Consider the following 13,985-nt stretch of genomic DNA (forward strand, 5'->3'; position numbering starts at 1 on the left):
TCCCGCGCACGCGCGCGGGCACCGCTCCCCTCCTTGCCCCTCCGCGCGTGTGCGCGTGCGTGTGCGCGGCGCGCGAGCCGGGAGGCGGCGGCGGCGGCGGAGGCGGCGAGGGGTGAGTGAGGGAGGAGGGACTGAGGGAGAGAGCGAGAGAGGGAGGGAGGGAGGGAGTGCGGACCGGCACCCGCCGGCACCCACCGGCTCTGCCGTGCTCCGCTCCGGCCACGTACCCCTCGTTCTTCGCCCCAGCACTCTGACGCGTCTTTGCCGGCGCGGTCGCTCCGTACTCCAGCGACCGCTGTGGCAGCGTCGTGGGTGCCCAGGGCCTCCGTCAGCCCCGCTCCCGGGGGATAGCGGGAGGGAGGGCGATCGCGACCGCCGGTGCCCGTTCCCGGTTCGTCTCCCGGTGCCCGTTCCCGGTTCCTCTCCCGGTGCCCGTCCCGGGTTCCTCTCCCGGTGCCCGTCCCCGGTTCCTCTCCCGGTGCCTGTCCCCCGTTCCTCTCCCGGTGCCCGTCTCGGTGCCGCAGGGCCCTCGGTACCTGCCTAAAGGGCAGTCGCTCACTCCGGTCATTGACGGGACCTGTAGGTACAGACGCTGCCACGAGGCCTCTCTTCCCCGTAACCAGAGGGCGATTTCCAAACCGTGCTGTCACCACCATCCACTATTCCAGTCACTATTCCGTGAGTCGCTATTCCCCGGCTCCGGCGGGGCTGGCGGAGGGCAGCGGGGAGGTCCGGCAGCCCGGTACAGCGGAGGGTCCCGGGGCAGATCTGCCCGGACGGCACCCGAAGGCGAGCCCGGCTGAGCTCGGCGATGTCAGAGCCACGGGCACAGCGCGGCTGGCAAGGGCACACCGTGGGCAGAGCGTGTGCTCGTTTGTCACCAGTAGATCTGGAGCAGTTCCCCTTGGATCAATAGCGCTGCTTTGGCTTTTGGCGTAGAGAACACGGCCCTGTGGTTCAGGCTGTGCTGCCCTCCCTGGTGGTGGGTTAACTCCCCAGGCCCGACCAGTACTGAAATGGAAGGGAAATGCCCCCAAAGTGTGCAGAGCTCAGAGATTTTGGCAAAAGGGCTGCCCAGCTGGTCTGTCAAGGTGAACCTCATTTAAAGCGTGCTGGTGGAAGACTGGATATTAACGCTGTGATAAGGCTGTCAGGAAGAAAAATACGGCCTTTCCTGCTCATGTATGGATGTTGCCCAGTGGCTGGATCTGATATGCATGTGGAGATGCTGGAATGGTTTTTGGGTACTGCTGTCTGTAAAGAGGAGTGTTTGAAAAACCACTCATTGACACCCGTGCAGCCCAGGGTGAAGCTGGAACCACATTCCCATTTCAAAACGCAGCTGGTCTGCTTTGGATTTTATCTTCACGTCGCTTTTATTTGAAACCAGGAACATTTTAATATTTAATAAGTTGGTTTTTTTTTCCCCCTGATACAAGGGTAGTTAACAAGGAAGTATTGATTATGTTATAGCAGCTCCTCTGCACTCCTGGTGAGTGAGGTGCACAAAAGCTCCCTTTCTGAAAACCATGTGGAATGGGTCTGTTCTGCAGGGAAGCACCTCTAGCACTGCTTTTCCTCAATGAACCCACCTGCTAGACAGGGTTTTTTTTTTTTTTTCCACGTGGTTTAAGAGTCATTGAGCCTGTGCAAGAATGCAAAGGAGATTAGAGTTGTGAGGATGTCAGTTGCCATGGTAACGCTATTTCCCATGGATTTTGGTCCTGTCGTAATTATGCTCTTTTTCTAACTGATTTGGGAGCTCTGTGATCCTTGGGGATGATTAGTGACAGAGTTACTGGGGATCCTTCCCCTCACCAGATTGATCTGACGCTTTCCTGAAAGACCCAGCTGCTTGTTGCCAACGCTGGCTGCTGTTCCCTTGCATCACAGATGATTCAGGGGAATTTTCTGGGAACGTTCCACAGGTGTCACATCTTGGCAGGGAAATATAGGAAGAGAGAAATACGAGTTTAGGGAGCTAAATATGAACTGTGCTTTCTAAGGATGTAGAGAGAGCTCTTTAAAACCCTGCATTATAAAAGAGGAAATGTAACATCAATGGCAAAAAGCAATCTGATGGGAAAAAGAAAAAGGAAGAAAAAAAACCAAAAGTACTCGTTTGTGCTTTACCGACGTGCCGAGGTTTGGCTTGGGGTGCAGTATTCCTTTTCCCACACTGGTACTTGCAGGTGGAGGCTTTGTGGTGCTGTGTGGGGCACAGTCCCTGCAGCAAGAGAAGCAGTCCCCAGGATTCAGGTCCTGGGTTTAGCTGGGCATGTGTTGTCTGACCTGTGACACCGTGGCCGCTGCTTCAGTGCTTTCTAGTAAGCTGTGAGTAGCCTCACTAGTGATGATTCACCTCTGCTGTGGTAGAGCCAGAGATACCAGAGACCTTCATCATGGAATCTCCCCTCACAAGTGGCTGGATGGAGCTGCCCTCCCTGTCCCCGAGGGTGGCAGGGGACACTGTGAGGGGCCCAGTGCAGCAGATTCTCTCAGTGACTGTGATCATGGACTCAGCGCTGGGAACCTGTCCCCTCGCCGAGTGGGTTTGGTAATATTAACTTTAGTTCCATCACAGCTCAATGGAGGGAAAAACTAGAAAGTGCCATAAATTCAGCCAAGCTTGTCAAAGCTGTCAAATTACCCCCTGACAAAGCTCCTGCCTGTAATGACTACAGCATCAGCTGGAGGGGATGTCTGTGATGGGGTGACAGCGCTGGGGCTCAGCACTGTTACACTTGTGATGTACTGTCATTGGGGGCTCCTGGGCACCACTTGAGGGTGATGCTCTGATCAGAGTTAGTTTTTGAAAAAATATCTAAAAATCTAAGGGTGTAGACCAGCATCCTGCCCTCTGTTCTCAGCCAGAGTAATGCTGACTGCTAAATTCTAGTAAAGGTGTTTCTTGGCCCCATTTGTTAGTATTAGGAGTCCAGAGAGATAATGTCTTTGCACGTTTATAAGGTGCTATTGATTTCCTGTTACTGTTGTCCTGAAATGTGCACGGGATATCTATGGAGCAGTGACAATCCTCCATCACTAGCTTTATGGGAAAAGAATGCTTATTGAATCTCTTCCCATAAAATATAATCTCTTTCTCCCTTCCAGAATTTGCCGGCCCCTGTGGGAGTCCCTTACATTATGTCTTTGAGAAAATTGATTTTTTTTTTGTCTCCGCTTTGTACACTTGTGTTTAGTCTTATTTTTAATTTGGCTGATGTGATGTGAAGCTTCCCTAACATTAAACATGCTTTCTCAGTCTTGTATTGCTTCTCTTTCATATAGATTAACACTTTTAGGATGTTTTAAAGTAAAATAAAGATATTTGCCTGGCACAAGTCTCTCTTCTTGTTGTGGGAATTTTTTTAGTCTGAGCGAGTCATTGCCCTGCTCCTTCTCTCCAGACAGGGCTGAGGCACTGACAGCTTTTCAGCTGCTTTCAGGTAAATTTGGGGTAAGTTTCTGGAGTGAGCACACACTGATTGATCATGGCTGAATGACACCATAGCCCAGAGGACAACTTGCAGTGTTGTCTGCTCAAGAAGCAAGGTGGTCTTTGAACTTTAACAGTGGCAAAAATACTGTCAGATTTGTCCTTTCCTCTGTGTAGCAAATGACTGACTATGGGATTTTTCCTTTCAGGGAGGAAACGGCAACATGAATTCATAGATGATGAGTAGGATGCCAAAGCCAGAGATGACAGTGCTCTTGAAGAAATGCTGGGTAGAACAAAAAGGTAAAAGGAACAGCTAATTGAGTGCATTTCAGAGCCTGTGGGACTTTGTGGGGTACCTTTCCTCACGAGGCAAACGGCACACCCCCTCAAACCAGAGCTCAGTGTTCTGAATTCCCTCCTCCTCTGTTTTGCATGAAGTCCCAGTGCCGCCTCTCACTCCTGACCTGCTCTCTCTTTGCTCGGGTTTTCCCCAAAGTTGTATCATTATGTATCTAAAACCCACACAACTCATCCTTTCCACCCTGTCCCTGCATGTGTGCCCTGGCAGGTGCTGCAGTTCTCCCTGCCCCACCAGCCTAGCAGTTACTCCACGCCTCTGCTGCCGTGGTTGTGCTGAGGGCAAAACCAGAAATGAGAGCTGCACTGGACCAGTCCATTTGCAGGCAGTGTCATGCTGCAGAGGGCTGGTCAGTCAGCCATGGGCTGTCCTGCTGTGGCCATGCCTCCAGGCAGGTGCACACGGCTGCAGTGTTGGGAGTGTTCTACAAACAGGTGCCACTGACAGGGCTGAGCCACTCTGTGATACTCTGACGCCTTTTACTGCATTTTGTGATAATGCTGTTGAGATGCCCAAAGGAAACACTTACTGGTTCTTTCATTCTGTGGAATTCTCTCTGTAATGGAGGCGTGATAGTCTACCTGGGGACTTGGGGAGGTAAGAGGCAGATTTAGTCATACCTGCAGAGCACCACGCAGTAGAAAGGCCTTGTTGTGCTCATCCAGTGGCAGCAGAAGTGGCTGAAGCAACTGCTGGGGAGCAGGAAAATCTTCATTAGTCATGTAGCTCTCCTTGGGATATTTTCATGGCTTGTTTGTGCAGGCTGACTTAAATGCCCCAAAAGTCAGGAGCAAATGTTCTCCTTGCAAGTATTCTAGGTTTGCAGTGATGATCTGCCTGTTGCCCTGCCTCTCGTCTCTCTCCAGCAGCAGCTGTGTGGGACACAGGGTGTTTCTGGGGCAAGCAGAGCATCTTGTCAGTACTATGTGATGGGTTGATATATATAATGTAATTTCTGCTGGAAATGTTGTTTTCAAAACAGCAATCAGGGAGGAATTACCTGTAGTTCAGGTGTTTGTGCCATTTGGCCAACCAGAGCTCTTGGTCTGCTTGGAGCCTTCCAGCCCTGATATGACAAGAGCCTGTCATGGACAGAGCTCTTTGCTCTGCCTGTGTTCAAAATATGTGCTGAATAAATGCTGATGGACTTTTTTGGAACAGTCCTAACTTGTATAAGCTGTCTTACAGTTCAAATCCATTGTTGTAGAATTTTCAGTTTAATAGCACCAGAGATGAGAATTTAAGGATACTAAAAATAGTAATTAGCAAGTTTCTATTGTTGTCAATCCATATTTTGGGAGATCTGATACTTTTGTTAGTTGTTTTTCTGCATACGTGTATATGAAGGCTGTTGATGTATTTTTCAGCTATTTCCATAAACTTGGATGTGAATCTCTTATACTCTTTGGCTTTCAAAATTCTTCATCATCAGTCTGGAGAGCTTTGACTCTGTAAAACTGGAGAAGAGCCAGTGCTGGCAGGACCTGTGTCCCTACAGGAGTGCTGGTTCCCCAGAGCCAGGTCGTGTAGCCATTCCTTATTCCTCCTGGTCCCTGCCTGGGGCCCTGGTGCCCAGCCAGCACAGGGCAGTGGTGGCTACAACACCCACAAGGCCGGGTGAAATGTGGAACAGGGAGGCTTTTCAATATTTGCTGCAGTTTTGAGGGCTCAATAGATGTGTTATTTTACTGTTCATGCTGCTAAACATTGGCTCAGGGCAGTCACATGGTGCTGGTGCTTTAAGGTGGCCAGTGGCCACTAGCTGTGCTCAGCACTGCCGTTGCCAGCTCCAGCATTGCAACACGTGCTGTCCGCTCAGCAGTGGCTGGAAAGCTCCAAAAGGACCAGATTTGGCATCAGCACAATCACTTCTGCAGGCATTGTGCTTCAGGCGCTGCCAAGTCCTCGCTGCTTCTGCTTCCTTCCAGCACGTGGTATTTGGTGTGACCCTGGGGACAGACAGTAGCCTGCTGGGCTAGCTTGTGGTTTTTTGGTTTTTCCCTCAGTTGTGTCAGCATTCAGGCTTTCAGTCAGGAGAGCGATGGGCAGTATCTGTTCTGATCTGCTGGGTGTTCTGCAAACGCTGGCATTGGTGAGCAGTGGCAGCAGTGGAAGGTGGTGTGTGTCACCCCTCTGGTGACATGGGCTGACAGACAGAGCTCTTGAGAGAGAGAGCCTGACTAAGGGAGAGTCACATTGTTTGGGGTCCTGTAGCCTCACTGCTGATGCAAGTTCTCTTACTGAACTTTTCAGAGCTTTTCAGAGCACCTGACTGTTGGTGTTTAGCCCACGTCTCACAAGCAGTCAGGAAAGGAACGTGAATCACTCCGTATCCTTTGATCTGAAAGTTCAGTGCTAGTCCTTTTCTGTAATTTCTTAGTCACTGTATTTGAAGCTCTTGCCCTCAGAGTTGGAGGCAAGGCAGGAGGAGGAGATACACTTAGAATTCCTCCAGCTTTGAAATACTTTATTTGAGATAGAATATTGCATGGACCCACCAAGGCATTTTAGTAAGGCCATGCCATGTATCAATGGCTGTTACTAGAAGTTGGTGCTCCAAGGTTTTCTGATTTTTGTCTGGGGTTTTATTTGGTTTCCTTTAGGTTTTTCACTAAGAAATCGTGGGTGTTTTTGAATAGTACCTTTTAGTTCCTCAGATGAGCTATGAACAACCTTTCACTGCAACCCTGGGAGTTTTAATCCAGATACTTGCTCTCAACAAACTTGCTATAAACCATATAAGCGCTTTTGTGCAGATAAATTTTGGTATCACTACTGAGAACATAAATTGGAATTTTGATTGTGAAGATTATTGGCTAAGTTTGGTCATGTGGAGCAGGTTTTACAGTGTGTGTGACAGGCTGTTGATGGACATAAGCACAGAACCAAAAGACGGTCCTTGGCTTATTGTAAATATTCAGGTGAAGTTATGCTAACTTACTGTACATTGTTTCCCTGGCAGAGATGGCCCTTTAGATAAATGTTAAATAAACATTAAATACAGACTGACACTGTCAAAAGGAGGCTACAGCTCACTTAACACTGAAAGTGGCATTTCATAGAGACCTTTTGCAATTTGTAGTTCAATAAAAACGGTAATCTGTGTAGAAATATTCTGTGCTTGCCTATTCTGTCCTTGTCTGCCAGTGCTGACAGGATTGTGTTCCTGGCTTTACCTTCGTGGTTCCCAGGCTCAAAAACTTCATATTTCACACTCCCGAGTTCTATAAATAATTGATGTGCCTATCTTAGCAACTGAAGATCAGCAGCAAATTGTATTATTCTGGAGTAACAGGGGTTTTCTGCATTCTATACTCCTTTTCATCTTAATTTTCACTTTACTGCTGAGAGTTAGGAACTGATTTACTCCACTTCAGGAGAAAAAGTATTGTTGTACTGGTATTACTGTTCCAGTCCTTCAGGGGAGGAAGTTCAGGGGAAAGCCAGAACTCACAAATGAACCCATCTCAGTGAAAACGAGTTATTTCTGTGTATTTTCTGCAGCTACTGTTTGGATATATTTCTCATTTCGTACAACTCTCATGGGTCACGTGGGAAAGAATAGTCTTAAAGGTTAGACGAGGTTTAAGCAGACCTAGAAAGAAACTGCTCTGTGGCTAAAACTAGTGAGAAAATATTAAACCAATCATTTTTGCTTTTAAGAAGTGTTGTGTACCCTTGCTGGCAGAGCAGAAGGGTTTGTGTGATAAGGCACTGTTGGGCCACCCCAAGAGAACTGGAGCATCTGCTCTGCCATGGTGCCACTGGGAGCAAAGCATGAGTGACTCTAGTTTGTAACATTGGGATTACTTTTCCATTTGATTTACCTATTCATTAATAATGATAGAAAAGTTAGGGAAATGCCTTCTCATTATAAATTTATAACAGGGCAGAGCCCAATTGGGATGGAGTCCTTTAAAGATTTGGGATAATGCTTTCAGCAATGATGCTTTTTAATTGAAAGCTCAAGTGCTCTGTGTGTTAATGTTCCCTGAGGGAATCACAGGACAAACTTGGTTCAGAAGTGCAAGGATGGGTTTTTGGGCAATGGGCAGTGCTGGGGTGGTGCTGTCTGAGCAAACTGACTCAGGTAAATTTGAATTTGCCTCTGGCTTCTACTTTTGGAATCCATGTGATTTTGGGCACCTTCTGCCTCTGTTCACTAGTTCTACTTCCTTTGGTTGTCCTGTTGTTCTTCTTTTGTTGTCTTCCATTACTCATTCTTCTGTTCTCAGTGCCTGAGGCTGACAGTTTCATACCTTGGTGACTGGTTTGGCTCCCAGATCCCTATTTAGTCAGTTAATGTAGACAGCACTCCAGTTCTAGAGAAGTTGGAAAAGATACTTGTTTAAAAGCAGGAACACAACTTTAGGAGGATAACTTTAGGGATCTTAAACACCTTTCCTGATTTGTTCCAGCTGTGGCTAGAGATCCAAACCCAAACTCTCTTGTGCTGCTGAGCTGGGAGCTGTGCATCCACTGCAGAGCCAATACTGCATGATGGCTTCTGGCACTGAGAGTTTGCAGGATTTACACTTTATCCCTGGGAAGAAGGGTTAGGATGTGAGGTGAACCATTTCCAGAGAGCAGGCATGCTATACAGCTTGTTACAGGAGGATGACAGCTTAAAAGAAATTAAAAAACTAATCCTTCCACACTCATTGAAGACTACACTAAAATTCCAACTGAGGAGGCCACGCATGACAATCATATTCCCTCCTTACACAGAACAACTCGATTGTCTTATTAGAACAGAAAGCAAAGAGAAATGTCCTGGATGTAGTGTAGGAAATTGTCTTTACTAAATCTAGCCCAGCATATATGAGTACCATATATATTATTTGATTTTGCCAGAATTACAAAAACATGGGGGAAAATTGTTAATGTAAGTTGACTACCAGAGTAAATCACAGCCTAATTATTCTTTTTTTCCCTGGCTAAAATTAGAATTTGATATAGTGGTCAATAGACATTTTCTTTAATTTTTGAGACATAATTTCTAATAGCTAATCCAAATGAATTGGAGAAAGTTGCTGCAGAATTGAAAAAATAAATTATCTGAATTTTATGGTGACTTACTGGTAAATCCCCTTAGTTGGAAGCTTTAATTTACCTCATATTTCATTTTTTTTTCCTCCTCTAACTGGCTTATGGGTGAATATTAGGGCAAAATGATTGCTACTTTCTTAGTGCCACTGGGGTGCTGGGAGCAGAGTGAAGGCAGACCCCAGGCTGTCTCACAGGGAGCAAAGGCCAAGGGCTGCAGGGGCAGTGGGTAGGGCATGGTGGAACATCTGCTCCCTGGCATTGCTGCCTGCAGCAAAGGCTGGCCCTTGGCACCCTTGTCTGTCCTTCTGGAGCTGTGTGACATTGTACTGGAATGACTGAGGCACTGCAACCTCCCTGGGTTTCCCATCTGGAGCTGGTGTCCCTGTAGAGCAACTGCATTGTTAGTCCTATTCTTGGTTAAACAGGTAAATGCTGTGTTCTGTGTTGAGGCTACTGGTTTAAATATCCACAAACTCTTTATGGGGCTTTACACAGCAAAACCATCTTTCCTCAAAAAGTCCATTAAAGGGGCTGGGACTTTGGAGTTGTACTTCATTTTAGCCTGGGGTGTATTTCCTGTAGCCAGAAGAGTTTAACTAGACATGATTTGAGTGCAGTCTTTGTATTTCTGAGGGAAACAAATAGGCTCAGAGCTGCAGAAGCAATGGCAAGAATGATGGATCCAAAGCCCACAGTGTAGAAGGTGACTGAGCTCGATCTCCTGCTAGGGAAGTATGTGCTTTTGTGCATTCTGAGTCCAGGATCCTTAGTTCCTGGTAATGTATATTCTCTTCAACTTCCCCACATAAAATTGGATGGTGGAGCGTTAGGTGGAGTATACTTCTTTAGAGAACCTCTTGAAAGAAGTGCATGTTTTGGAATATTTGCCTGTATTTGCTGAACCTAGGAATTGGCAGTTGTACATCACAAATGTACATCACAAAGTGACATGTTGTAAGAGTGGGTTTGTCCACACATTATCTTGGTTAAGTCTTGGGTTTATTCCTAGAAGACACCTTTAGATTCTGTACATGGAGAGAGTAAAGGGCAAAACCAATACATTTCTATCATGTGAGGTTTTTCTAATCATCTCTTCTCACACTTGAAAATATTTTTGTGGAAACACTTGGCATTCCTTGCTTCTAAAAGTGAAGTAACTTTGTGCAAACAATTGACAAGAAATGGGGTTCCAACATTGTCATTATGGCTATTAAACCTGTCTGTTTTCCTTTGTGCTGCTTGCCATAGCAACGGCGATATGTTATTTGCTGAATATCCATAACAGAATATTTGAATATATTCTTAACAGTTTTACTTCTGCATATAGCTCACTATGCCAAATCATCACATTAACCTAATTAACCAAGCCAGACCCACATCTGCCATGGATTGACAACTAAGAATTTTAAAAGAACTTGGTATTTTACCTCCCTTTTAATGAAACCAACCCAGACACCAATTGCCAGCATAGCATCAGCTTTTATCAGTGTGCTGATAAAAAATTATTCATGACTCAGACTGCACAAACTCCTGGCACATCTCCTCTCTTGCTGCTTATCAGCTGGATGTTGCTCTGTGCGTGTGCCCCTGGAAAGGTAACAGCAAGCAAGTTTATCCCACACCATCCATGCACGGAGTCTTGTGCAGTTCAGTACCTCTGTGCCTTAGTAACAATTGGTCTGAGTTTTAAACAGTGGGAGCTGGAAGCTGGGAAACTTCAAAGATATCAGCAGCACTTCAATTCAAATGGCTTCTTTCTTATCATTTTATTGCACAGGAATTAAATGAATATATTTGGTGCTTTGCTGGCATGCTGGATGAAAAAAATCCCCATTTAGTATCTCTGGTATTACACAGGTCACAGTGCTGTAGTAACCTGTGTGTACACATTACCTATGTATTGCTGTAGTAACTTGTGTGTACAGAAATCACACCTAACATTAGGTAATTGCAGGTGTGGGAGATTCAGTTCACTTAGGGGTTTGTGTCTCCTGGTAGAAAACCTTATGCTGAGGAGGAGAATGGGTTCATTACATAGATGGAGCAGAGTTCATACAGTACTTCAAGTAACCCCTTAAAAATGCTTTATTCATCCTCATCCACACAAATTCTCATTGTCTTTGCAGACCAGGAGGGATCTGGAAAGCCAGGCAGTGCTCCCAAAGACACATGATAGAGCAGGGTACACACTGCTGTGGAGTCACGGTGGTTGTGCCAGTCCTGGCAGCGGAGCTGTTCCCAACTAGTGCAGCAGCACTCCCTGTGTTCCCAGGCTGTGAAGGCTAGGAGAAGGCAGGCAGAGTCCTGAACAACCTTGTCCCTCAGAGCATGGACCTTGTTGCTTTAATGAGCCATAGAAGCACAGAAGGAACTGCTCAAGCCTTGGAGGGAAGAGACAGATGTACGCTCATGTGCGCACACAGCTGACTTGGCATTTCATTGTTTGTGGGTGATGTCAGGGTGATGTGACCCATGTAGAGTCCCCACGGTTACCTGTCCAAAGGGTGTCAGGGAATACTGCAGCGAGGGCTGTGACTGGAGTGAATGGTTGTGCCAGTGTTTCCCTGGCAAGAACAGGAAAGCTGTTTGTGGCAGAAGTTGCTGTGTGTTTGTGGGGAGCAGCCTGAGTTCCTGCCACTTGCATGTGGGGCTGGGAGAACAAACCCAACAGCTCTCCAGCATCGCTGTGTTTGGTACCAGTGAGGAGCTATGAATATGTTGGTCCCATCATTTCTCTCATCTCTTGTAATTACTTGGTCTTGCCTGGATATCCACATGGAAACTCAAGCTGCCTGGGAATGCTGGCCTGATGTTACGGGGGCTGGAGGTGAGCTGGCTCAGGGGAGAAGCACTGCGGGCTGTGCTCCTTGGCTAAGCCAGGTCCCATTTCTTGCTGAAGAGGTGGCAAGGCAGGTCTGTCCCTAGGGGCTCCAGCGCCTGCCACTCTGAGGGGAGCACTGGGCAGGAATTCAGCATGGACTGGCCCTCCACACCTCCCTGAGGCATCAACCAAAGGTCCCTGACTTGCATCAGGAAGTTGCTTCTTGTCCCTCAGCACCAAGGGATGCCTCTGTTAGTCTGATACTATCTTTTGCTACAATGCAAACTATGAAGTAAAACAACTGTGTGGCTACATCATGTCTCTGCTAAGCATGTGGATCACCTTGGAAGAATAACCAAGGAGAGACATAAATTCCTTAGAATTCATCAAGAAAATGGTAGTTCTTTGCCAGTGTGGCAACTAGAAAAGTTTCCATTTCCAGCATATTTTGATGTGCAGAAGGAAACAACTGTCTTAGCTGATCCTATGGCTGCATTAGTATTTGTGGGTATTTATAGGACACGGTACCAGATGAGCTTTCTGACCGTCGGGAGTGAGCCTGTCATTCTGGAGCCTCTTCATCAATGTGCCTTTCACGCTCCACGAGATTAGCAGCTGCTGAAAATAGGAAAAAGGAATTTTCCTTTCTTCTGTCTTAGAAGAGGCCCATCACACCATCCTCCTTTCGTCTGGGCTCGGAAACAGCTTCGGTCCTTAGCAAAGCCAAAGCACCAACAGGTCTTTCTAAAGAAGTTCTGCTCCCAGGAGGATCTAAGGGAAAATATCCTTTTTGTGTGTTTAGTCACACACATCAAAGGAAACAACCGTTGCAGTCTTGGTTTGCATTGTGCAGGCATTAGCTGTGGTCCAGTTCTGCAGGGCTCTGCTCAAGGAGGCTGAAGTGCCCAGGCTCATCAAGCTTTGACAGCGATGGGGCAGAGAACATGCCACTCCTTGGGGCACATCAGTTTTGAGGACAGAGCGATTTCCTTGATGTCGTGGGAGCCCCTTCACAGCCCCCCGGCCCCGTGCATCCCATGCCGAGTGGGAACTGTGGCACTGTCGCTCAAACTGTGCCCGAGGGATGGGCAGGACTCCCTCAAACCCTTAACATCTCCTTGGCCACCCTAACGTGGTTCTCTCTGCAAATCACAAATCCTCATCTCCCTGCACAGTGCCAAGAACGCCTGTTTCACCCGAGCATCGTGCACTGCACCCCGGAACGCTGCGCTTCTGGAAGAGGGCCTACAGCACCCCGAATATTCAGCTCTACTGAAAAATGGCGAGATAACCTTTGAGCCTGGGGGCCGCCGGTCAGGGCAGGGAAACAGCTCCCGGGCTTCGTCCGCCACTTAGAAAGGGGGCAGAGCCTGGGAGCTGCTCCCCGCCCGGAGGGTTCTCCGCTCTAGGGGCTCGGCACCTCCGTCCGTCCCGGAAGCGCTGGCACCAGCCCGGCGGGGCAGACTCTGACCAGGACAGGGCGGTGACAGACGCGGTTCGCAGGTGGCGCCTCTGACAAAACGGCCCCGGGGCGTCTCGGCGGGGATAATTTCGCTCTCTCGGTGTAGCCACGGCTCCGGTGCAGGGGGCGGGGCGGCTCCGCCGGGCGGGGACTGGCGGCCGCGCCAATCGCCGCCTTTGTTTGGGGTCACCGGGCGCGGGGGGGGGCGGTGCCCGCCGGGGCCGCGCGCAGCCAATGGGCGGGGCCGGGGCCGCGGCCGGCCGGCCGGGCGGCGCGCCCCATTGGTGCCGCGCGCCGTCATTCTGGCGGACGGCACTGCTCGTTGGCCGCCGGCGCGCGCGGCACCGTGCGTCAGCAGCTTAATTCCGCCTCCCCCGCGGGGCGATTGGTCCCGGCGGCCGTCAGTTGCGTATCCTCGGCCCTCCAGTGGCTGCTGCGGCCGTCGATCACGCGTTCCGTCCTGCCCCCCGCTCACCCGCCCAGCGCCGCCACTGAATGGCTGAGGCGCGTGCCACTGAAGCGCTGCGGCACTGCCATTGGCGGGGCGCTGTGTCCATCGCGCCCATCCCCTGCGGGGACCCGCCCCCGGCCTGCCACGATTGGCCACCGGGGATGTCAGTGCGGCAGATTGACCAATGGGAGGCGCGGGGCGTGCGCGGTGCGCGCGGGGCGGCCGGGCCGGCGGCGGCGCGGGAGGAGGCGGCGCGCGCCTGGTCCCGGTCGCGAGGAGGCGGAGGAGGATGTGGCGCGCGGAGGGGAAATGGCCGCCGAAAACAAGCCGGAAGGTGAGAACGCGGCCGGGCCGCCCCCGCCCCGCGCCGGGCCCCGCGCCGGGCCTGCCCGCTGGGCCGCC

General features: G+C 49.3%; 1 protein-coding gene across 1 annotated transcript in view; it reads left to right on the forward strand.

Moving 5' to 3' along the window:
- The first annotated feature begins 22 nt into the window (after nt 1-22).
- CAMTA1 (calmodulin binding transcription activator 1) overlaps nt 23-13,985 on the forward strand; it is a 238,540-nt gene continuing 224,577 nt past the window's right edge. The window contains exons 1-2 of the mRNA XM_041476559.1: nt 23-112; nt 3,649-3,742. Coding sequence (XP_041332493.1) covers nt 3,676-3,742 — 67 coding nt within the window. The 5' untranslated portion in view covers nt 23-112; nt 3,649-3,675. The remainder of the gene's footprint in view (nt 113-3,648; nt 3,743-13,985) is intronic.

This window comes from Pyrgilauda ruficollis, unplaced genomic scaffold (genome assembly GCF_017590135.1).
Source record: "Pyrgilauda ruficollis isolate IOZ18807 unplaced genomic scaffold, ASM1759013v1 scaffold39, whole genome shotgun sequence".
Taxonomy (NCBI): Eukaryota; Metazoa; Chordata; class Aves; order Passeriformes; family Passeridae; genus Pyrgilauda; species Pyrgilauda ruficollis.